The sequence below is a fragment of the Electrona antarctica genome (assembly GCF_951216825.1).
Source record: "Electrona antarctica genome assembly, chromosome: 3".
NCBI classification, from domain to species: domain Eukaryota; kingdom Metazoa; phylum Chordata; class Actinopteri; order Myctophiformes; family Myctophidae; genus Electrona; species Electrona antarctica.
The window spans coordinates 48,372,699-48,395,916 of record NC_136808.1 but is presented as its reverse complement, the minus strand read 5'-3'; the positions used below and the strand labels follow the sequence as shown (position 1 = coordinate 48,395,916).

At 43.3% G+C, this 23,218-nt stretch overlaps 3 protein-coding genes across 3 annotated transcripts in view; 2 read left to right on the top strand and 1 right to left on the bottom strand.

The window, feature by feature from the left end:
- LOC306920845 (D-glucuronyl C5-epimerase B-like) overlaps nt 1–1,132 on the bottom strand; it is a 43,858-nt gene extending 42,726 nt beyond the window's left edge. Inside the window, exon 1 of the mRNA XM_079497776.1 lies at nt 975–1,132. The gene's annotated coding sequence lies outside the window, so the exon portion shown is untranslated. The remainder of the gene's footprint in view (nt 1–974) is intronic.
- Nucleotides 1,133–2,797: 1,665 nt separating this feature from the next.
- Nucleotides 2,798–14,713, top strand: cln6a (CLN6 transmembrane ER protein a). The gene is made up of 7 exons (XM_079496545.1): nt 2,798–3,082; nt 3,861–3,978; nt 4,704–4,802; nt 6,159–6,353; nt 8,040–8,095; nt 9,323–9,448; nt 13,913–14,713. Exons 1-7 carry the CDS (start codon nt 3,027–3,029, stop codon nt 14,178–14,180), a joined length of 918 nt encoding a protein of 305 aa, XP_079352671.1. The 5' UTR covers nt 2,798–3,026; the 3' UTR covers nt 14,181–14,713.
- Nucleotides 14,714–15,955: 1,242 nt separating this feature from the next.
- Nucleotides 15,956–22,046, top strand: calml4a (calmodulin-like 4a; the record flags this gene model as incomplete). The annotated part of the gene is made up of 5 exons (XM_079497393.1): nt 15,956–15,970; nt 16,729–16,759; nt 17,786–17,926; nt 20,709–20,897; nt 21,949–22,046. 5 exons carry the CDS (start codon nt 15,956–15,958, stop codon nt 22,044–22,046), a joined length of 474 nt encoding a protein of 157 aa, XP_079353519.1.
- Between the last annotated feature and the right edge of the window lie 1,172 nt (nt 22,047–23,218).

Genomic DNA, 23,218 nt, shown 5'->3' with positions numbered 1-23,218 from the left:
GGCTTTAGAGATAACCAGTTAGCTTAGCTAACATTAGCCAGCAAAGACATACATGTCACTAAGCAACTATACAGTGTAACAACGTTAGCATGTGTACATTGTGTAGCTAACGTTGAGTGTTGACTGAATTCACACTTCACAGACAATTCAGCTGTGAAGTTCCACACAGAACAACAACATGACATGCTGCAATATTATCGTCTTTTAAAACTGCTATGGGTGTCCTTTATGTTTAGAACCAGAGGAGGTTGGTTGGAATGCATCACATCCATGGAGCTAGCTACTACGAATCCATACTTGGCAGCTGTTGTTGTTTGTTGCAGCCTGTCTGACAATCACGTCGTTTTCAGGTGAACTAAGTGTCGACGTGATGCGTGTCTACACTTTTCGCAGCTGGGAGACATGTGCGTTTATATTTATAGGTCTATATTATATTGATTTTTAACTACACAAAGTGAAAGAGCGAGCGTTTAGAATCAGAGAAGAGAGGACGGTTCGGTCATGGCGGAACTTCGACATGTTTTTGCACTCTCCAATTTACACTTATTTATATCTATACAAACGTTCATATTTCAAATGGTCAGGTATCACCCCAGAGACACGGATGTCCCAATCCTCCCCGGGTGTGTAGAACTACCCGCAGCTTCCTTATTGCTCAATAAAAGCTGTACTGTACCGATAGGCGCATAGTTGAAAGCGTATGGCAGAAATGGCCACCGCTGTGATTAAAATGCGTTTTTATTGAACAACACTGACGCTCCGGGTACTTCTACCCGCCCGAGGACCTGTGTAACATCCGTGGCTCTGTGGGCGAGCACTTTATATTTGAAACGTGAACGTTTAATATGTAGATTTAAAGGGTTTACAAATAGAGAGAGAGTGCAAAAAAAATACCAGGATGGAGTTCCGCCACGACGCTTGATCTATCTATGTATGGTGGCTCCGATGGAGGAGGACGGTGTCTCTTGTCTTACCTTCCAGAGAACTGTGTGAGGTCCAGTCGGTCAGTCAGGGTGGAATAATAATCCACAGCGTGGAGGATCCACGGAGGATATGTTGTTGTTGTTTATATGTCTGTCTCTGCTGTTTCTGTTCTGCTCTTCTGCTAACAAGGCTGCCACAACACTGGGGGCGGGGCTAGTAGGAACAGCACTGAGGCGAGAACAGTGTTGCCAGATTGTGTGAGAGAAATAAGCAACCAGGACAGGTCTAGGAAAACAAGGCCAAAAGGAGCGGTCTACTTGGTTCCCAAAATTGGGTCCAGATGATAGTTAGGATTAGGAACCAAATTGACCCTTGTGGGTCTGTAACTCAGAGATTAAGTTAAATTAAACTTGAAACGAAAATGAAAATCACTGCTAGAGCCATAAACATCTTAAGTTATGGGGGTCCCTGGCATGTATTTTCAAATGGGGGTCCGTGGGCTAATGAGTGTCATTTTGGGGGTCCTTGACATGATAAAGTTTGGGAACCACTGTTCTACTTAACCTTGTGTCACATGGGACCGAGACTACGCAAAACTGGCCCCCGTAAAATCTGAATCCCCCCCCTTTTTCCCCTCACTGTATATGTCTCTTTTCCCTTTTTACCTCCTTTATGATGAATTCCTCTATCTGTACGTCTCTAAATGTTTTGATGAATTGAACATGGTGGACCCTCTTGTAAACAAGTGTAATGCTTAATTGGGTCGTCCACTCACAGTTAACAGTCTTTGTATTGAGTTTGTGCTTGAAATGTACTGTAATTCTGCAAACTGTTAACAAATATTTCAATCAATCAATCAATCAATACGCGTCACCAGGCTTTCCACCTCACCTTCTACTAGGTCTGTGATTGATTGATTGATTGATTGATTGATTGATTGCTTGATTGATTGATTGATTGATTGATTGAAAACTTTTGTTGTGAGCTTGTAGATATGCTATATTTAAAAACTATTGAAATAAAATGTGTTTTTTTTTTTTTACATTTTAAAATATTTTCAGATGGGGGTCTGAAGACAAATGTATATATTAATTTGTAGTCCCTTGAATTGAAAATTAAAAACTGGTTTGAACATTAGGAAGCACCTAGCCTCGGTGCCCAGGCTGGAAGCACCAAATAAGCAACAACTCTTTGCAACTAACAAATATTTACAAGCAACTTTACAGGAAGATAATAGGCGGACATTGTTAGCACCCTGTAACAGACATGGCAACACTTCTTCTCAAGGGAAGAAACATGTGCTACCGCGAGACAGTACGAGGTTTGTGAGTTGTCCAATGGAAATAAGGATAACGGTCCAATGAAATCCAAGGAAAACGCTAGTGGACGCTATAGTGAAGGCATTATGAATTAAAGAGATTATGAATAACGGTGGACGCTCTTGTAAACAAGTGTAATGCTTTATGGTGTCGTCCACAAATAAATATTTCAATCAATCAATCAAAGTCAACAGTTTTTTTTATTGTGTTGTGCTTGAAATGTACTGTAATTCTGCAAAAATATAGGCCTACTTCAATCAATCTTCAAACAACAATAAATGTTTCATTGTATAATTGATTTCCAAATGTTGCTATTACTTTGTTTGACGGAGTTATAATAAATAATAAATATTCCTATCTTTATTTGATATCTTGACAGTTTGTCATTCACTTGTGATGCTGCACCTACCGTGGTGTTGAAGCGCCACCCTGTGGCCAGTGAGTGTTACCACCATGTTGAGTGACGCAGCTTGGTGGTAACGTCAGATGCAACGTGCCAATAGAGCAGCAATGTGATTGGTTGAACGCCAGTGAATGTAGTCAAGGAAGCTTCCTCGAATGTAGTCCAGAAGTAATCTCTTCTATCTATTTACAGTCAGTCATAGACCATGCACCATGGGGTCATAGACATGCATACATTCATGTCTACAGTAGCCTAGTTCTAGCACACACACACACACACACACACACACACACACGAACACATGATCCGTGTGTGTAAGCAATAAGTTACTACACTTTGGGGAATCAGAATTAATCAATATTGCGAAGCAGCTAGGGAACATGCAGGGTGTGAGAAAACGTCAAGGCAATGATCTCCAGACAGCTTCAACAAAAAGGTTTGTAAAGAACTTATCGTCAATTCATAGACTAGAAGGCGCGATTTACTTAACTCATTGATCCTGTGGTGGGTTAGATTTACATCAATCAATCAATCTAGCCACCCTTCCTATAGTTTGTTTACAGTTTGTTATGATCATAGACCTATAATAATAATAATAGGTTCAGTTTGTTATGATCATAGAGGGGGGGCACTGGGACACACAAAAAAAACTTTGGTTCAACTTTGACCCCTCTGTCCAGTATCACTACACCAGCAGCAGAACAAACAAATAGTTCTATGTGACAGAGGGGTCAAAGTTGAATGAATTTAATGACTGAACCCCACCCAAATGACTTAATATTCACCAAAACCACCACAGGACTCAGGCAATAATACTTTTGCAACAATGACTATATGTTCTGGGTGGAACAGCAGGTCTACAAGTGATGGCTTGTTGTGAGCTTGTAGATCGACTATTATCATCAGCAAAGATATTTGGTGATGATGGGAAGTGTTACTTAACTTTAAGTATCATTTCTACGTATGTGGTTAAATGATAATTATCCACAGTATTGTCAGTACTGCCAGTGCGACTATACTATACTATCAGAATTGCAGATGATCCTTAACTATTTCTATGTATATATGATGTATCACCTTGTGTTGTTCTTGCTTACTGTATAAATAGCTCTGGATTAAGAGCATGTCTGATGAATGCCAAAATTAGCAAATTGCTAAATTGTGTCCGTGTGTGTGCGTAATGCGCGTGTGTGCGTGTGTGTGTTTGCCCTCAGCCGACCCATGTCTTCGGCGCCAGCTGCTGGACAAAGACCCAGCGGGTTCCATCTGGACCTATGGCTCTGGTTCACTCTACAGAACTGGATACTGGACTTCGGAAGGCCTATTGCAATGGTAAGGATTAATGCTGGGCATGCTTCAGTCAAACCACTTCAAACTGTGGAAGAATGTTTACAGAACATTATTATTATATTTGTATAACGCCTAATACAATGTTTAAATGGGTATTATTACATTATCTGATGAGCTCGTCTTTGTGTGCTTATCTTTGTGTCTGTCTCTCACTCACAGCAAAGGAAACCTTGCCCCGAGCCCCGTTATCTATTTTGTCCGCCCAGGGTACATCATGTACACATTATTCGCATCAAGGTTTCAACCGTTGTAACATAGTCCTTTCTTTTGGTGACACCTCTAGTTTCATTGTCCGGTCAGGACTGCGATTCCCAGAATTCAGTTCAAATTGTAGTCCTTTTGGTGACACCTCTAGCTCCATTGTCCGGTCAGGACTGCGATTCCCAGAATTCAGTTCAAATCAAAACTCCTAAAGGTATCAGAAACATTATGTTGCGTAACTGTGAGATTATTAATAATATACATTTCCCGGGTCCACTTCCTGCTGCTTGTGACTCATTTTGGTGTGAGTGTCGGGGGGGACAGACACTCCCGACTGAGATAGTGTTTAGAGAAGTTGTTCAAAAACACATTCATGTGGAATGGTTATTGTGGAAAGATACAGTGATACAGTGTGACTGTCTGTCTCTAAATGTGGAATTCCCTGATATCGTTAAGTGTTTAGTGGGTTTCATAAAAAAGGTACTTATTGTTCTGTGATGTCACAGATTGCACTTCCTGTGGAATGGTTTCCACTCAACAAGCCCAGTGCTGGAGACTACTTCCACATGGCTTACAATGTCATCACACCCTTCCTAATGCTGAAGGTATGTTTGTTTAATAAATGTTAAAATGATTACCGTCATCACACCCTTCCTAATGCTGAAGGTATGTTTGTTTAATAAATGTTAAAATGATTACCGCCATCACACCCTTCCTAATGCTGAAGGTATGTTTGTTTAATAAATGTTAAAATGATTACCGTCATCACACCCTTCCTAATGCTGAAGGTATGTTTGTTTAATAAATGTTAAAATGATTACCGTCATCACACCCTTCCTAATGCTGAAGGTATGTTTGTTTAATAAATGTTAAAATGATTACCGTCATCACACCCTTCCTAATGCTGAAGGTATGTTTGTTTAATAAATGTTAAAATGATTACCGTCATCACACCCTTCCTAATGCTGAAGGTATGTTTGTTTAATAAATGTTAAAATGATTACCGTCATCACACCCTTCCTGATGCTGAAGGTATGTTTGTTTGTTAAAATGATTACCGTCATCACACCCTTCCTCATGCTGAAGGTATGTTTGTTTAATAAATATTAAAATGATTACCAAAATAAACAACGTCATCACACTGTTCCTAAAGTTTAAATACTAACATTATTACCAAAATACACTAGTGTAAAAAACATTAAAGGTCCACTTCACCACTTTCCAACACCTTTTGCGGTTGCGCAAAGACCCGCCCGGCAGCACTGTTTAATGCAATTTATTTGTGACGCTTTGTAGGGAGGCTTGTTCATTGTAGGATATCATATATGGCTCTGCATCAATGTAATAAATGTATGCGTTGTGAGCCAACGTGAGCCATGATGTCATAAGTTTTGCGGATTCACCGTTTTGCCTGTTTACACGGAGACCGGAGGAAACAGCGTTTTCAAAGATTTCCACTCTGGGAGGTGGTTTCAGTTTGTTGCGTTTTCACCTCCTGAAAACGCCGTTCTCGTCTAAAGGGACACCAGCAAACGATACTTTATTTTGCCGTTTCCTATGAACACCGTTCTCTCAGTCTGTGTCTCATAGGAGGGCTGTGGGCAGTTCACAGCCCTCCTATGAGGCACAAACAGAGTAGAAAAAAATTGTGGTATTTTATCATGATCATTAGTGAGGACCAATTATATGAAGATAGGTTGAAAAGTGGTGAAGTGGTCCTTTAACGTCCATGACAAGTAAGGCCAGGTTGCCTCACTTCACACTGGTGTGAAGTGAGGGGCGCTCTTATCATCATACCAATCACTTTTGGCGTCCTCACTTTTTATCCTCACTTTTCTAAGCCCTCAGCCAATCAAATCATCGCTATGGGGCACGCACGCGCACACACACACACAACCCCTAAAATCATACATTGAACACAAGGAAATCATCTTTACCATGTGTGTGTGTGTGTGTTCTAGCTGATAGAGCGCAGCCCCGCCCACCGGGCCCCGCCCCGCTCCGTGGTCTACCTGTGTATCGTTACCATGGTGATGGGAGCGAGCATCCACCTGGTGGGAGATTCCATCAACCACCGGCTCGTGCTGAGTGGCTACCAGCTCCACCTGTCTGTCAGGGACAACCCAATCATCAGAGACCTCAAACCCGCCTCACTGGTAAGGCTTCGTTAACAAAACGTGGATATATATTACAGACACACACTGGGACTACATATTGCACGCATGGCAACGAGGGAAATCAGAGATTCCCGCCCAAAATGGGTTAACAAAAGGACTCTCAGGTTAGCTGGAGCCCTCATAATGCCCATGTTTTACTATGATTGTACGTACTGGTTCTCTAACATCTCAATAGCACAGAAAACTAAGCAAACTAATTCGACTTCTGCTAGGCCTGGTACCAATGCCCCACCTATATGCAGAGCATCCTGATTTTTGGAACATCTTCAAACATATGGGACACATTATTAGAACACACACACAAAAAAAACAATGCTACAACCTCAGTAAATTAGGGTATTTTATGATGCCTCACACAGCTGCAGTACAACGTTCTAACGGACCAGAAGTGGGGCCGCTGTCTCGTTTGGGGGGCGTGAATTTGTACGCGCTGTGTGCGTGCGCGTGCATGTGCGTGTGTGTCTCCTCGGCCGCTGGGCAAATCACTTTGAGACTCTCCTCAATCACAATAACCCCATTGACCCCCACAACTTGGACAACCTACCAGACCTCCCACCACTCATGCACCTCGACACTCCACCACAGGACTTCCAAACCCGCCAAGCCATTAGGAGCCTGAAGAACAATAACAGTCCAGGCCTCGATGGCATCCCAGCAGAGGTGTTCAAACGCGGACGATACGTCCTCGAGCGCCGCCTACACCTCCTGATCTGTAACATCTGGGAACATGGAAAATCCCACAGGACTGGAAGGATGCCAACATCGTGGTCTATAAAAAACAGAGCAGTCTGTGGGAACAGCCGCGGGATATCTCTCCTCTCCATCGCAGGGAAAGTGCTGGCAAAAATCAACTGGCTGGTGGAGCACTGCTCTCCAGGAGACACAACGTGGCTTCAGGAAGAGCAGATCTTCCTGAGGAACCCTCTGTTTTCTCCATGTCATTTCGCCAGTCATGGGCAAATGGGTGATATATATTTTTATACATAAAATAATGTACTAGTTTAATCCATGTCACTAATGAACAACAATACGCCCAAGTCGGACATGTGGTTCGACTGTAAAGCATAAATGCACAACTTGAGCAATAGGTGGCACTGTTGGCACATGAAAAAGAGAGAACCTTTTCTTGCCTGCCACTGCTATCAAGTGGGATTGTGGATCTGCTCAGTGAGAGGACCAGGAGGCAGGCTTGCAGGTGAACAATAAAGGTTTTTAATGTGTCCCAGGCCCGGATAACATAACAAGTGAAAACCTGGACAACTTAAGAAAATGCAACTTCAAGAACATAACTTAACCCATTTTGAGCGGGAACCCCTTTTGGTGTTTTAAAGCATTATGTTATACTTTAGCTATGTTATACTTTAGATCTACAAGCTCATAGCGTGGCACCGAGTGCCGCACTATGAACTTGTAGGTCTGCTATTTTAGAAAAATCGTGAAAATGTGGCACAAATCTTTGAATATTATATTCTTTCAGAGCGAGTTTATAACTCAAATCTTTGCTACTGGGTCCCTGAAACAACATATTTTCAGGTGGGGGTCGGTGGCCAATGTCATATATATTTGTGTCAGGCGCTGCTCTGTCACATTGTGTGTTACCGATTTGACATTATTGACCTAACATGTGGCCTTTGACCTTTAACACATGACCTTTCCTCTTCTCAGATCGACTCATTTGAGCTGCTGTATTTTTACGATGAACAACTGGGACATTTAATGTGGTAGGTGATCATTGTGGGGCATTCACAGCTGGAAACGGGTCTTTTTTCTCACTTTATTTTTATCACTTTATTCTCTGCCTCATAGAGCACCGAAGTCTGACGCCAATATCGGTAGAGGGCGCTAAGTCCACTGGTTCGTGTACTTTTTATTTGCATTGTAATCCCCATAGGGGGATTTTAGATTGCCACATATAAGAACTGTGATTGAAAAATAAACAAATCATCCCGGCCGTTTCACTCATATGGATATGAAGAATCAACTGACTGAGAGAAAACGCTATTGTTACTGCTACTGAATTAGTTACATTTTCGCTAGAAACAGACTACCTGTATATGACTGACTGTCGTAAACGATACAGAGACACCTCCCCGACAATTTCGCCGAGACAGTTTGTTAATTTCTGCACCAGAATTCTTATATGAGATGATTCTAAGATGACCCAATGTTATTCTCCATAGAGAAATTACTTCCGTGAACCAGGGGATGAGCGAGTGACGTCAGGAATGTTTAATTAATGAGCAAGCATGTATTTAACTAATTTTAGGCACCACCACTAAATTACATTGGTTTACAGAGTAAAATCCTCAATTTAATCTATCCATTTGTAACTCTGAGTGTGTACGAATGTAACCAAATGGACCCGTATTTAACACTAATGTCTCCCCATTAAAACATAATGGAACATCATGATGGAACTAGTGTTGATTTTTAAATGGATTTCATTTAGTTTAACTTGTAGTCATATTTTAGTCATCTGAAATGCTTTAGTTTTAATCGACTAAATATAATAAGATTTTAGTGGGCTAAATCTAGTTGATTTTGTCGACTGAAATGTATTTTGGCAGGCCTTGATGGCATCGTAATGGCTGATTTTAAACTTGGTCGCATGCTTAAAATAGCCGATCTACAAGACGCGTTGTGAGCTTGTAGATCAGCTATTTTCAGAGCCCAATCAAATATAAAATGACTTGTCTTTTAGTTCTACTGGATCTCTTCTCCACTAGTCCCTCCCTTAACATTTTAGTTTGAATTTGAATAATTATATTCACAGTTTTTAGTCGACGAAATCAACACTGCTGTGGACCAAGTCCACATAGTAACTTGTAACTGTAATCTATTCCAGGTACATTCATTGTAACTGTAATCTATTCCAGGTACATTCATTGTAACTGTAATCTACTGTAATCTATTCCATGTACATTCATTGTAACTGTAATCTATTCCAGGTACATTCCATTCTTCATCATCCTGTTCATCTACTTCACCGGCTGCTGCTGCAGCCGCGCCAATGAGGAAAGCAAGATCCCCTTCTCTGGTTGGCTGATACTGGGACCCAGCGCCCTCTACTATTGGTCAGTTTGTTACACATGCATTTATCTTCTTTTAAAGGTAGGGTAAGTGATATTGTTTCGTTAAAACAAAAAGGTTAAATCACTATATTGTGATAGTAATCATTGCTATAGAGTGTTTTCTCATTAACACAGCCGACGCGAATCGCGTATCAATACGTTATCAATTAATCAAACGTCGGGTGCGGATCACGTATCAATACGTTTCAATCACTTTTTTATAGCATACTTTCATTCATCTTTTTACCCACCCGGACAATGAAGAACCATCGCCCTATCATTGCTGCTTAGTCCCGCTCACGTGATCAGAAAAAAACAAAAAAAAACAAAAACCCCCTCCCCTCCTGAAAACAGGAGGGCGGGCCGCTTTACGTGTATAAACCAGTGTAGAATGGATGCGCCCATGCCGATGTAGCCCGTGTGTGAAAAGAATCAAATTTCACCTAACCTCGCCTCACCAGGCTTTCCTCCACCTATTGGCTTTTATACTCGATTCCCCCCTCCCCTCCTGTTTCTCCTGCAGGAGGAGGGCCTTGCGAGATGGGGGCTCATGTCTCGGAAAAAAACATACGGAACGCTGTTACGCTGCCTAACACATGATCTGCAGATTCTGCACCAGATCGGCAACACACATGGACAGATGCATGTTTACTTCTTCATACTGTAGCGACCAAACGATCCCCGAGCCTACAATACTACGAACTAACAAACGAACTACAGTATCGAGAGGGGCCGCCATGACAACAGACAGTCTACCGTTGGTGGATCACGTATCGCCATGCAGAGCCGTCATAATCGGAGATCGCTCAGACGTGTGATTGTAACGCTTTTTTATTCATTATAATTGTAGTGATAAGACCGCAATGAACGCGTCGGGGACGTAATCGACCCGGGTGTAATGTATAACGAACTTTTCCGCGTCCTAAACCGTGCATGCCCAGGCATGTTCCCTATACTAGCTTGAAAAACAAAATCAGCTCATGATGACAACGCGTCTCACCGTTATACTATAGTTCTGAACCGAACGGTGGAATGGGACTTTTTATAGCCGTACGATCAAGACTTTTGCTGCCCAATGTGCCCATGACCCCCCCCAATGTTACTGCGATCAAAACAATGAAAGCAGTGAATCATCATCATCATCTAAAGGATGCAGAGTTATGAAGGTTTATAGTCAGACATTGACAGGCAGATATAACAATAAACACAATAAATATGCTATACATCCTATACACCGAATGAAAGCCCTGAATGTGTACTTTTACGAGGAAAAGAGTAAACATTGATCCCATGTACAGTCTGTCATAAATTGGTTACTGGGTGGATGCACATTGCGCCCACCAGATATAACTGCAGAGAAGACATGGACCCGAACTCAATATTCACAAAATAAGGCCTATAGCGACATATAAATTATTTATACCGTATGAAACAGAAGACTCTCTGCTTTCATAAGAAAAAAACCTCTACTGTAGTAATAATAAAAATCACACCCATGTGAAGTGAGTGGTGCAACTCTGTCCCATATTCTGTTCTCTGCTTATTCAATACAGGTCGCTATATACGGACTGAGGCAGAAAGTCATGTAAACCTTTTATTTACAGTTTGGTCTGTAAACTTCTACTGTAATAAAAAAAAGTGAGCGGTGCAACTGTTCTCTACAGTTGCACCGCGCAACTGTAGAGAACAGTTGCACCGCTCACTTCACAGGGGTGTGATTTTTATTATTACAGTAGAAGTTTACAGACCAAACTGTAAATAAAAGGTTTACATGACTTTCTGCCTCAGTCCGTATATAGCGAGCTGTAGTGAATAAGTACAGAACAGTTGCAACGCTCACTTCACAGGGGTGTGATTTTTATTATTACAGTAGAAGTTTACAGACCAAACTGTAAATAAAAGGTTTACATGACTTTCTGCCTCAGTCCGTATATAGCGACCTGTATTGAATAAGCAGAGAACAGAATATGGGACAGAGTTGCACCACTCACTTCACATGGGTGTGATTTTTATTATTACTACAGTAGAAGTTTTTTTCTTATGAAAGCAGAGAGTCTTCTGTTTCATACGGTATATAGTATTTATATGTCGCTATAGGCCTTATTTTGTGAATATTGAGGAGTTCACGTCCATGTCTTCTCTGAAGTTATCTGGTGGGCACAAGCTGCATTCAATAACCAATTACTGTCTAACTGTACATGGGATCAATGTTTACTCTTTTCCTCGTAAAAGTACACATTCAGGGCTTTCATTCGGTGTATAGGATGTATAGGATATTTATTGGGTTCAATTTTATATCTGCCTGTCAATGTCTCTGACTTTAAACCATCCATAACTCTGCTCGCTGTTCAAGATAACCACTTCCAGGCAAATGCAGGTGTTGCAAAAAGGTCAATATCTCCAGAATGGAACATGGTAAAATCAAAATGTATTTTTTAAATTGAAGTGGACAAGTTCAGCTTTCTTTTGATGTATGCGTGTGATTCTCGCTATAAGAGAACATTTTGCTGTGGGCCCCCGAACAAGGCCTTTGTGCAATGTTAAACGGTAGCAACATCCAAATAGGCCTGTCGAGATCTTGTAGCAATCAAAGTGTTAACAGGAGTCTCCATGTTTCTCCAACTCTTTAATAAACAGAAAATACATTTTCAGGTAGGTGACAACATTTCAGCCAATCAGGAGAGAGTAGCCATTTATGATCTTAAAGGTGCAGTGAAATGAAAAATACGTTTTTCACACGTTTAGACCATATCCGCCGTGGTCATCATATGGGCATACCTAACAATGGATGCAAAAAAAAAAGGGAAAATTCTCGTTTGTGTGTTTTTATATCAAAAGTCCATACAAATAAAAATTTAATTACTTCCTTAAAACCAAAACTGCCTGGAGGGATGCGACGTTCAAAAACTTATATCCTGCCATCTGAGGCTGAAACTTCAAAATAAAATGGAAAGTCACTTACACTACCTTTAATTGTCTCCACCAGGCCGAAGGCATGGGGGGAGAGTATGTTTTGCACTCCATCCGTGTGTGTGTGTGTGTGAGTCCGTGTGTGTGTGAGTCCGTGTGTGTGAGTCCGTCCGTCTGTTACCATCTAATCTCCGGCACCGTTAACCCGGTGCCAAATTTAGCACGCACACTCCCTGGATGCCACCGATGAACCTCTGCCCCAAATTTGCCACAAACGGCCTGTTATAGCACCACCAGGAGGCCGACTTTTTAAAAACATTTTTTTTATATTACTCCTCCAGGTTCTGTCCAAAAATCGCACAAATCGTTACACACTATCTCTATAGTCATGTGCTCAAGACGGATCTGTCCGATATTTCATATTCCATCCTAATTGGCTAACATTGGCCCGTTTTGAACAAAAAGCCTCTAATCATGAACGCAGCGTGCAATTTACGTGAAATCTTTCACAGACTTTCCTACACGGCTGAGGAATATATCCCTTTTCACATTGGCCTGTTATAGCGCCACCAACAGGTGGATTTTTGCAAAACACATTTTTGGAACATAATGCCTCAAATCATCCAATTGCCATCCAAGGCGTAAGAAGAAATGCCACCCTTTTCACCAGAGCCGGATTTACCTTGCTGAGGGCCCCCGGGCTGGAGCAAATTTGAGGGCCCCCCTTGGGGCGCGCGGCGAAGCCGTGTGTCCCGCGATTTGGCCGAGCGGCACAGCCGCGAGGCCGAAAAAAATTTGGGCTATTTTGTTTTCATTTTGGGGTACCCAGTCCCCTAAAAAGAGAGGCAGGCAGGCAGAAGCTCTCAATGGTTTAACCATAATACAACTAAATACAATAACAATACACACATTTCACTTGAATTGGATTTCACTTTACAATTTTATAATTAAAAAAAAAAAAAAAAAAAAAACTTTTTTTTTTTTTGGGGGCCCCCTAGTCGGGGGCCCCCGGGCTTCAGCCCACCCTAGCCCAACGGTAAGTCCGGCTCTGCTTTTCACATTGGCCTATTATAGCACCACCAGGAGGCCACAACCTGACCTGCCCTGGTTTAGACCTGTGCCCCTAAGGGGCACTTTATCTAGTTTACACTCCTCCAGTCAGTGGTACTTACTTTACCTTATTTACTAAAAGTATCAATACTGGTGACAGAAGGACACATCTTTGATGTGATTGACAGGTACCTGGTGTTTCCATAATGATTGACAGGTACCTGGTGTTTCCATAATGATTGACAGGTATCTGATGTCTCCATAATGATTGACAGGTACCTGGTGTTTCTTATATGATTGACAGGTACCTTGTGTCTCCATAATGATTGACAGGTACCTGGTGTCTCCATAATGATTGACAGGTACCTGGTGTCTCCATAATGATTGACAGGTACCTGGTGTCTCCATAATGATTGACAGGTACCTGGTGTCTCCATAATGATTGACAGGTACCTGATGTCTCCATAATGATCGATAGGTACCTGATGTCTCCATAATGATCGACAGGTACCTGGCGACAGAAGGACAGATCTTCGAGCTCTTCCTCCTCACCTACGTGGCCATGGTCGTCACGGCGATGCGACAGAGGCGTCGAGGCCTGAGCCCGGACAGCAACGGACGCTTCCTGCTGTGCTCGTTCAGCGTCACCGTGGCGCTGGTGGCGGCATGGGTGGCGTTCCTCTGGAACGACCCGGTTCTACGCAGGAAGTACCCCGGGATCATCTACGTCCCGGAACCATGGGCCTATTACACTCTACACGTCAAGGACAGCTAGAACCATGGGCTTTTTACACGCTACACGTCAAGGACAGCTAAAACCATGGGCTTTTTACACGCTACACGTCAAGGACATCTAAAACCATGGGCTTTTTACACGCTACACGTCAAGGACAGCTAAAACCATGAGCTTTTTACACGCTACACGTCAAGGACAGCTAGAACCAAGGGCCTACATCCGGGATAGCATCGTGTCCGTCGCTAAATGTGTTCCGCTGCTATAAATCGCTGGGCGCCTGGACCGCTGAGCCACGGCCCAGGCCTGATTTAATGGATTAAATAACCCTGGTCGTTCGGGGTGTTAAGTAGCGGAGTGCAGCTGACGCGCCAGCCTGCTCTCCCAGCATTTTCTGTTAAAATAATACAATTTGACGTGTATTGTAATGGGCGAGGTTATTTCAATCGGTGACCGTGCACGTGTGTGACGCTTGTGTATACGTGAATATGTGTGTATGTGTGTGTATACGTGATCGTGTACACCAGCTATTCAATCACAGCTACTGTATTTGTAATAAAATGAAAATAATTATGTTTTGGTGTTCTTTGGGTTTCACATACCTTCACAGGCGACTTATGCATAACCTCCAGTCTAGGGTTAGGGGAAAGAACAAAGGAATACTTATATTTATTTATTACTAAACAAAACTGAAAACGTTATTAAGAAATACACAACCTAAGGCCCTGATTTGTGGGTTCATGTTGATGTTCTCATGTCTGTGAAAAATGAAATACATACAAGATCAGCGAGATGGCGTCTTACGTTGTCATATACTTCCCTAAACAAACATTAAAGTCCATAGACTTGGCTGGGGACGGGACATTTATAATTAGGCTCTAAACAAACATTAAAAGTCCATATAATTGGCTGGCCTATGACACAATTTCGGAAATTTCGGACATTGGAGGGGCTCAAAAGAGCTTAAAAATCTGAATCAAAGTTGGTCACACTCTTTCTATTCTCAAAGAAAGACACAATACGACAAGGTTTTGGTTTGGGTGCGAGGACAGGGGAAGCTGACCTGACTCCGCCAGATGGGGCAGCAGGGAGTACAGGGTTCCCCCCCCCCCCCCCCCCCCTCTTGCCCTGTGTACTCTTTGCTGCCCCATCTGGCGGAGTCAGGTTAAGGGGAAGCTGACCGTCACCTCAAACTGAAACGGCACAAAACATTTTCAGATGGAGGTCCGAAAAAAGATCGAGAACTATTCTGGTTTGGAAGGCATTCGTAATATAATTTCCCCTGAATACATTTAGCTGAGATTTGTCTGCATTGTTGCAACCATTTCATATTGTATTGTTTTATGTTCTGTGTGCTCAACCACATATACGTATTTGTATGACAAATAGCTTCATCTCTATACAGTACTTTGTATGACAATAACTTCATCTCTATACTTTGTATGACAAATATAAAATAGAGCTAAAGCGTGTAGATAAAGATCAATTTGTTTATGAGACCTTTGGGTATTGGAAAGCAACAATTAGCCATGGCCTACTGCAGCTTTAAAGGGATAGTTCACCCCCAAAATGACATTTCTCTATCGATTACTCACCCCCAGCAGTGGTTCCCTATGGAGACACAAAGGAGACTATTTGTGTCTCCATAGGGAACCACTGCTGGTCATCACATTATTGGCTTTAACAGGAATGTGACAAACACCAAGACATTTCCATAAATTCAAGTCTCTGTGCATGGGGTGAGTAATCCGTAGGGGCAAAAACTATGTTTTGGGGTGAACTATCCCTTTAAGGGGAAAGAAAGGGAAAGGATAACAATGACGGCATATCTGGTATCTTTGTTTCCGCGGCAACAAGCTATTAGATTACGAAGTCGTAAATGGCCTAGGTAGGGAAGGTAGGTAGTGGACTTTGGAACCTTCACAGAGCACGCATCTTCCAGGAAGGGATCGCACACTTCTGCCTCAAAGAATAATGGTAAGAACACAATAATGTATAGTATTTGGCTCAAGTCTCTTTATAAATCTAAAAAAAGTAAGTACATTTTGTAAGCCTTCATTTCACGTGACGATGGTTTTGTTTGATTGATTTGAATAGGCTAGGCAGAAATGTAAACAGTAGCTACAGACTCAGAGTACAGTAAAGCACTTGGTCTAAAAGGATATCAGCAAAACAAATAATAATTCTAATCATACTAAAAAAAAAGAAGAAAATATGTAGGTTACAAGTTGGGGAGAAAATAAGGGGGTTATAATGAATACCAAACGAGTCGCCCCTTTACCAATTCGCCCCGGGCGTACAGCCGGCGGAACTGCCTGGTATTCCTAAAGTAACCTAAGTAAATTATGCTTAAACGGTTAAACCTAACGTTATTCAAAAATCAAGAGGCGAGATGGTTTAGGGGCGACCGTACCCTGATACCGTTATAAAGAGGTAGCAAAAAGGAAGGTGGGGGGTAGACAGCCTGGCTAAAGCCAGACCGAATCAGCAAAAAAGTTGGCAAAAACGTTGGCAGACAGTCACTTGACTAAGGGAGGAGCGATCATGGGTGCACTTAACATGATAAATAATAGGTGACTCCTCTTCACAGGCCAAGTTTTTCACGCCAGGTCAAATCAACGGTAAGTTGGTGTTTGTTTTTTAACCATGAACACTTGAACAGTTTTAGTCACCTGAAAAGAAGAACATTAATTATGGGAACATAATATATGATGAGTCACTGAGAAGCCCAAACGTTTTGTTCATTCATCCCAGATGTAAAGTAAAATAATAAAAAGGTGTGACCCACTACTGCCATTCTGTCATCAATCACTACTTTCTATAAAAAGTAACATATAAAAGCATAAATAACAAGAAATATTGAAATTCTATATATATATTTTTTTTTTCATGATTTCCATTGTCCTCTCCTTTGCACTCCCTGCGGGCCACGGTCACCACTTTGAAAGAAAAACTACAACACAGTTATAAATAATCATAACGGACGATTGCAGTCCGTTCTCACTGTGGTTCCAACCGGAGGATGCCTTTCCTCTCCTTCCACAGAGCGGCGGGATCTCATCCCAGCCTGTATCCTGTTTACATTCATCATACAGTGGTTCACAGCAATAAACAGGAAGCATCCACTCCATGCTGTGCTGTGTGTGGATATAGCAGTAGCACAGGTCACTTGTTCAATGAGTGCATGCATAGGCTACTGCCAATCCAATCCACTTTATTTATAAAGCACATTTACAACTCAGGGTTTACACACACACACACCCTCTCTCTTTGGGGGCTATGACTGAAAAGGCTTGGTCACCTCTGGTCTTTAAACGTGCCCTCTTTGTGACCTCAGGTTTCAACTGGCCTGCAGACGGCAGTGGCCTTGAGGGAGTATAAACCTTTATGAGATCACAGAGAGATACTGAGGTGCCAGACAGACCGTTCAGTGATTTAAAGACAAACAATAACATCTTAAAATCAACTCCAACACGAACGGGGAGCCAGTGAAGAGAGGCCAGAACAGGTGTAATATGGTCACGCCTGCGGGATCTATAATACTACTATATTGCGCGCACGCACGCACGCACACACACACACACACACACGCACACACAGCATCCTTCAAGGGTAATGCGACGCTTGCCTTATTTTTTCCCCCGCAGAATTCAAGGAATGTTTCTCCTTGTACGACAAGAACCAGAAGGGCAAGGTCCCCACCACAGACCTGATCACTGTGATGCGCTGCCTCGGAACCAGCCCCACCTTCAGCGAGATCGAGAGACACCTGCAGGTCCATAAGATAGGTACTGTATACTGTATGGATTGATACCAGAAACACCTGCAGATAGGTATACTGTACTCAGTGGTGGGAAATAACTAAGTACACTTATACTTACGTACTGTACAATTTTCAGGTTTTTATTTTTTTACTTTACTTATGTATTCCAATTTCCAGTACTTTTACTTCCAATACAAATATTGTACTTTTACACTTACACTACACTTATTTGAAAACTTTTTACTATTTACTATTACAAAACAAACAGTAACCACTTCAGCCATATATTATATACATTATATTATATACATTTCCGGCCACACATGTCAGAGCCACTGGGAGTCTTAACCGGCCACGCATGTCGAAGCGGGTGAGTCTTAACCGGCCACGCATGTCGAAGCGGGTGAGTCTTAACCAGCCACGCATGTCGAAGTGGGTGAGTCTTAACCGGCCACGCATGTCGAAAGCGGGTGAGTCTTAACCGGCCACGCTTGTCGAAGCGGGGGAGTCTTAACCAGCCACGCATGTCGAAGCGGGTGAGTCTTAACCAGCCACGCTTGTCGAAGCGGGTGAGTCTTAACCAGCCACGCATGTTGAAGTGGGTGAGTCTTAACCGGCCACGCTTGTCGAAGCGGGTGAGTCTTAACCGGCCACACTTGTCGAAGCGGGTGAGTCTTAACCAGCCACGCATGTCGAAGCGGGTGAGTCTTAACCGGCCACGCTTGTGGAAGCGGGTGAGTCTTAACCGGCCACGCATGTCGAAGCGGGTGAGTCTTAACCAGCCACGCATGTCGAAGCGGGTGAGTCTTAACCGGCCACGCATGTCGAAGTGGGTGAGTCTTAACCGGCCACGCATGTCGAAGCGGGTGAGTCTTAACCGGCCACGCATGTCGAAGCGGGTGAGTCTTAACCGGCCACACTTGTCGAAGCGGGTGAGTCTTAACCGGCCACACTTGTCGAAGCGCGTGAGTCTTAACCGGACACGTATGTCAGACTATTGGTACGCAGGACTAACATATGCCCCCCTGCCGTGGCACCCTATGGGTGCCGTGACGCAAGTCTCAGAATACTTTGATAATATTTGGAATTCAGCGTTTTGTCACTTCAGTTTAACCACTTAGACCAGCTCTGTGCTTATATATATACCCTAACCTATATACCTTAACCCTGTGCTTAGTGAGACGGACCAACAAACCTGCTATTCTTGGGTGAATGTTTCCCCCCAGAATAGGGATGCTGGGTGTTAAGTGGTTAAATGTCAAGAGAAAAGTTATTTTCAATCTGTCCTCATTTTGGTAAATGGTAAATTTATATAGTGCCTTTATCCAAGGCACCAGCTCAGTGGCCTTGTTGTTAGAGTGTCCGCCCTGAGACTTGGAGGTCAGGGTTCGATCCCCGGCCGGGTCATACCAAAGACTCTAAAAATGGGACCCAGTGCCTCCCTGCTTGGCACTCAGCATCAAGGGTTGGATTGGGGGGTAAGTCCCTGCGACATACTAGCATCATGTCCAGGGGGTGTACTTGTACATCAAGCTGCCTCACACTACAGAAACAGGAGATAGGCTCCTGCCCCTATGGGCCTCATGGCTACAGAAACAGGATATAGGCTCCTGCCCCTATGGGCTAACCTGACTCCGCCAGATGGGGCAGCAGAGAGTACACTGGGTTCCCCCCTCCTGCTCCCATCTGGGAACTCTCAGGCAGACTTGATGCCCGGCCACAAAACGGCCTGGCCAATCAGCAGCAGCTTCTAGCAGCTTCTAGCAGCAGCTTCTAGCTTCTAGCTGCTGCTGATTGGCCAGGCCGTTTTGGTTACCTATGGGCCTCATGGCTACAGAAACAGGAGATAGGCTCCTGCCCCTATAGAGCGTCGCAGTCCCGCCTCCTACCCGGGACCAGGAAATGAAATCCAATGCATTATTCTCATAGACATTTCGTAAAGTATTTATTTAAAGACGGTTACGCCGCGGACAAAGCCAACTCGAGTCGTGACAACTCATGACAACACAAACAATATTTTGGACCAAACAAATAATTAGAAAGAAGAAAAACAACAAAAAAAGTGTTGTAACCTGCCGTTTTTTTCTTCTTTCTAATTATTTGTTTGGTCCAAAATATTGTTTGTGCTGTCATGAGTTGTCACGACTCGAGTTGGCTTTGTCCTCGGCGTAACCGTCTTTAAATAAATACTTTACGAAATGTCTATGAGAATAATGCATTGGATTTCATTTCCTGGTCCCGGGTAGGAGGCGGGACTGCGACGCTACAGAAACAGGAGATAGGCTCCCGCCCTATGGGCCTCATGGCTACAGAAACAGGAGATAGGCTCCTGCCCTATGGGCCTCATGGCTACAGAAACAGGAGATAGGCTCCTGTCCCTATGGGCCTCATGGCTACAGAAACAGGAGATAGGCTCCTGCACCCATGGGCCTCATGGCTACAGAAACAGGAGATAGGCTCCTGCCCCCATGGGCCTCATGGCTACAGAAACAGGAGATAGGCTCCTGCCCTATGGGCCTATGTGGGCCTCATGGCTCGGCAAGGCTTAATAACGTACTTATCCAAGGCGCTTTACATAGATTACATTCACCCATTCACACACCTTTACATAGATTGTACGTGATTGGGTGAATTTCACACACACATTCACACACCTTTACATAGATTGTACGTGAATGGGTGAATATCACACACACCTTTACATAGATTGTACGTGAATGGGTGAATTTCACACACCCATTCACATACCTTTACATAGATTGTGTGTATTCTGGAGTGTATTTTAAAGGGATTGTAACGTTCTGCAGATAAGACGGGTGAGCTGGACTTCTCCACCTTCCTGACCATCATGCACCGTCAGATGCAGCAGGAAGACCCCAAGACGGAGATCCTGGAGGCCCTGAGGATGAGCGACAAGCAGAAGAAAGGCTACATCGAGGCAGCTGAGCTACGCACCAAACTCACCAAGCTGGGCGAGAAGCTCACCAACAAAGAAGGTTAGAGCTACGCACCAAACTCACCAAGCTGGGCGAGAAGCTCACCAACAAAGAAGGTTAGAGCTACGCACCAAACTCACCAAGCTGGGCGAGAAGCTCACCAACAAAGAAGGTTAGAGCTACGCACCAAACTCACCAAGCTGGGCGAGAAGCTCACCCACAAAGAAGGTTAGAGCTACGCACCAAACTCACCAAGCTGGGCGAGAAGCTCACCCACAAAGAAGGTTAGAGCTACGCACCAAACTCACCAAGCTGGGCGAGAAGCTCACCCACAAAGAAGGTTAGAGCTACGCACCAAACTCACCAAGCTGGGCGAGAAGCTCACCCACAAAGAAGGTTAGAGCTACGCACCAAACTCACCAAGCTGGGCGAGAAGCTCACCCACAAAGAAGGTTAGAGCTACGCACCAAACTCACCAAGCTGGGCGAGAAACTCACCCACAAAGAAGGTTAGAGCTACGCACCAAACTCACCAAGCTGGGCGAGAAGCTCACCCACAAAGAAGGTTAGAGCTACGCACCAAACTCACCAAGCTGGGCGAGAAGCTCACCCACAAAGAAGGTTAGAGCTACGCACCAAACTCACCAAGCGGTGCGAGAAGCTCACCAACAAAGAAGGTTAGAGCTTCTCTCCATGATCCTGAAAGTGTGGAGAACAATTACAGTGTTGATTTTGAGAGCAACTTTTTTATTTCATTTTGTCGACTAAAATGTATTTTTTGGCGGATTGATGGGATCCTATAAGGGTCGATTTTACACTTGGTTGCATGCTGAAAATAGCAGATCTACAAGCTTATTTAGTTGTTTATATTCTATAACTTAGCCATTGAGTTCTCACAGATATTACAGGCTATTATTATACGACCTATAACCCCCCCTGCTGGGAGAGCCTCTGAACCACCGCCGCCGCCATGGGACAAGTAGGCCTATACCCTAGCTAGGCCAGAGAACCCCTGTTACTGAACCAACCATGGCAATTATTACTTTAACCCACCTTACGCTTGACGTAATATGATGTGACAATAAAGCTCGACTCTTTCTTTGTTTCTATAGTGGACGACCTGTTCCGAGAGGCAAACGTCAAACCAAACGGCACGGTAAACTATGAAGAGTTTACCAGGATGGTGACGCTGCCGCCCGTCGACTACTGAGTGTCAGCGCCAAGCTCCTTTTTATTGTTTTATTTAATAAATCAGTGCTATTCAAACCTTTACGTCTGTGTGTGTGTGTGTGGTGGGGGGGGGGGGGGGGGGGGGGGGGGGGGCACTAAATCAGTGCTATTGAACACAATCTACAATTTACAAATTAGGCATTTAGCAGACGCTCTTAATCCAGAGTGATTTACAGTAAGCAAGAACAAAAACATGGTAATACATCAAATACATAAAACACCCTTTACGTCTGTGTGGGTTTTACAAATATTGAACCAATGAAATGAAATCATGGGATAAAAATGTATCTGACTGTGTTCAGTTTAAATAGACCATTAGATTTAGAATTTTAACACAAAACACACAATAATAATAATGGTCTGTAGATGATGAAGATCTCATTATGTTATCTGGTAGTTACTATTATGTACAGCCTATTTATAAAAGTAAAGATCTCTGTTTCTAATGTGCTTTAATAATTGTGCGGTAGTACAATCATGTGTCAGCAGGAAATCATGATGTCAAATTAGTAAATGTTATCGCAGTATCTTGAAACGATATTGTGCTTTCAAAGAAAACACAATCTTTTCTATAGAGCGTCACAGTCCCGCCACTTTCAGGAGGACGAGGGCACCAGGTAGAGAATTTCCCGTTCATTTTCCCCATAGACGTTTTAAAAAGTATTTATTTAAAGACCTTTAAAGCCTCAGACAAAGCCAACTTGGATGGTGACAAATCATGACAATAAACAAAAATATTTGGGCCTGGACAAAAAAATTAGAAAGAAGAAAAACGCTAAAAGAAAGTCTTTAAATAAATACTTTCTGAAACGTCTATGGGAAAAAAATGAATGGGGAATTCTCTTGTGGACCGCTCGAAGGGGGGCGGGACTCTCCGCTCAAAGGGGGCGGGAATCTCCGCTCAAAGGGGGCGGGACTCTCCACTCGAAGGGGGCGGGACTCTCCGCTCGAAGGCGACGCTCTATAGTGAACCAATTAGTCAAAGAAGACAACATGAAGAAAGAACAGAATATGTTGAATTGAAAACTAAACACGGGTGAAATTCACCCGAACACCTGCCTGTAGAAATAACCATGGATGAGGGCAGGGAAACAAACCTATGATGTCACTGAGCATCATGAAGGTACTGAAAGACCCGCCCACCTCAGACAT

What these genes read in the sequence shown, in the direction of transcription:
- cln6a (XM_079496545.1), top strand. Translation starts at nt 3,027, where the DNA reads ATGCAGGGTGTGAGAAAACGTCAAGGCAATGATCTCCAGACAGCTTCA. An exon ending in CAGACAGCTTCAACAAAAAG is followed by an intron (nt 3,083 to 3,860) that starts GTTTGTAAAGAA and finishes GTTTGCCCTCAG; the next exon opens with CCGACCCATGTCTTCGGCGC. An exon ending in CACCCTTCCTAATGCTGAAG is followed by an intron (nt 4,803 to 6,158) that starts GTATGTTTGTTT and finishes TGTGTGTTCTAG; the next exon opens with CTGATAGAGCGCAGCCCCGC.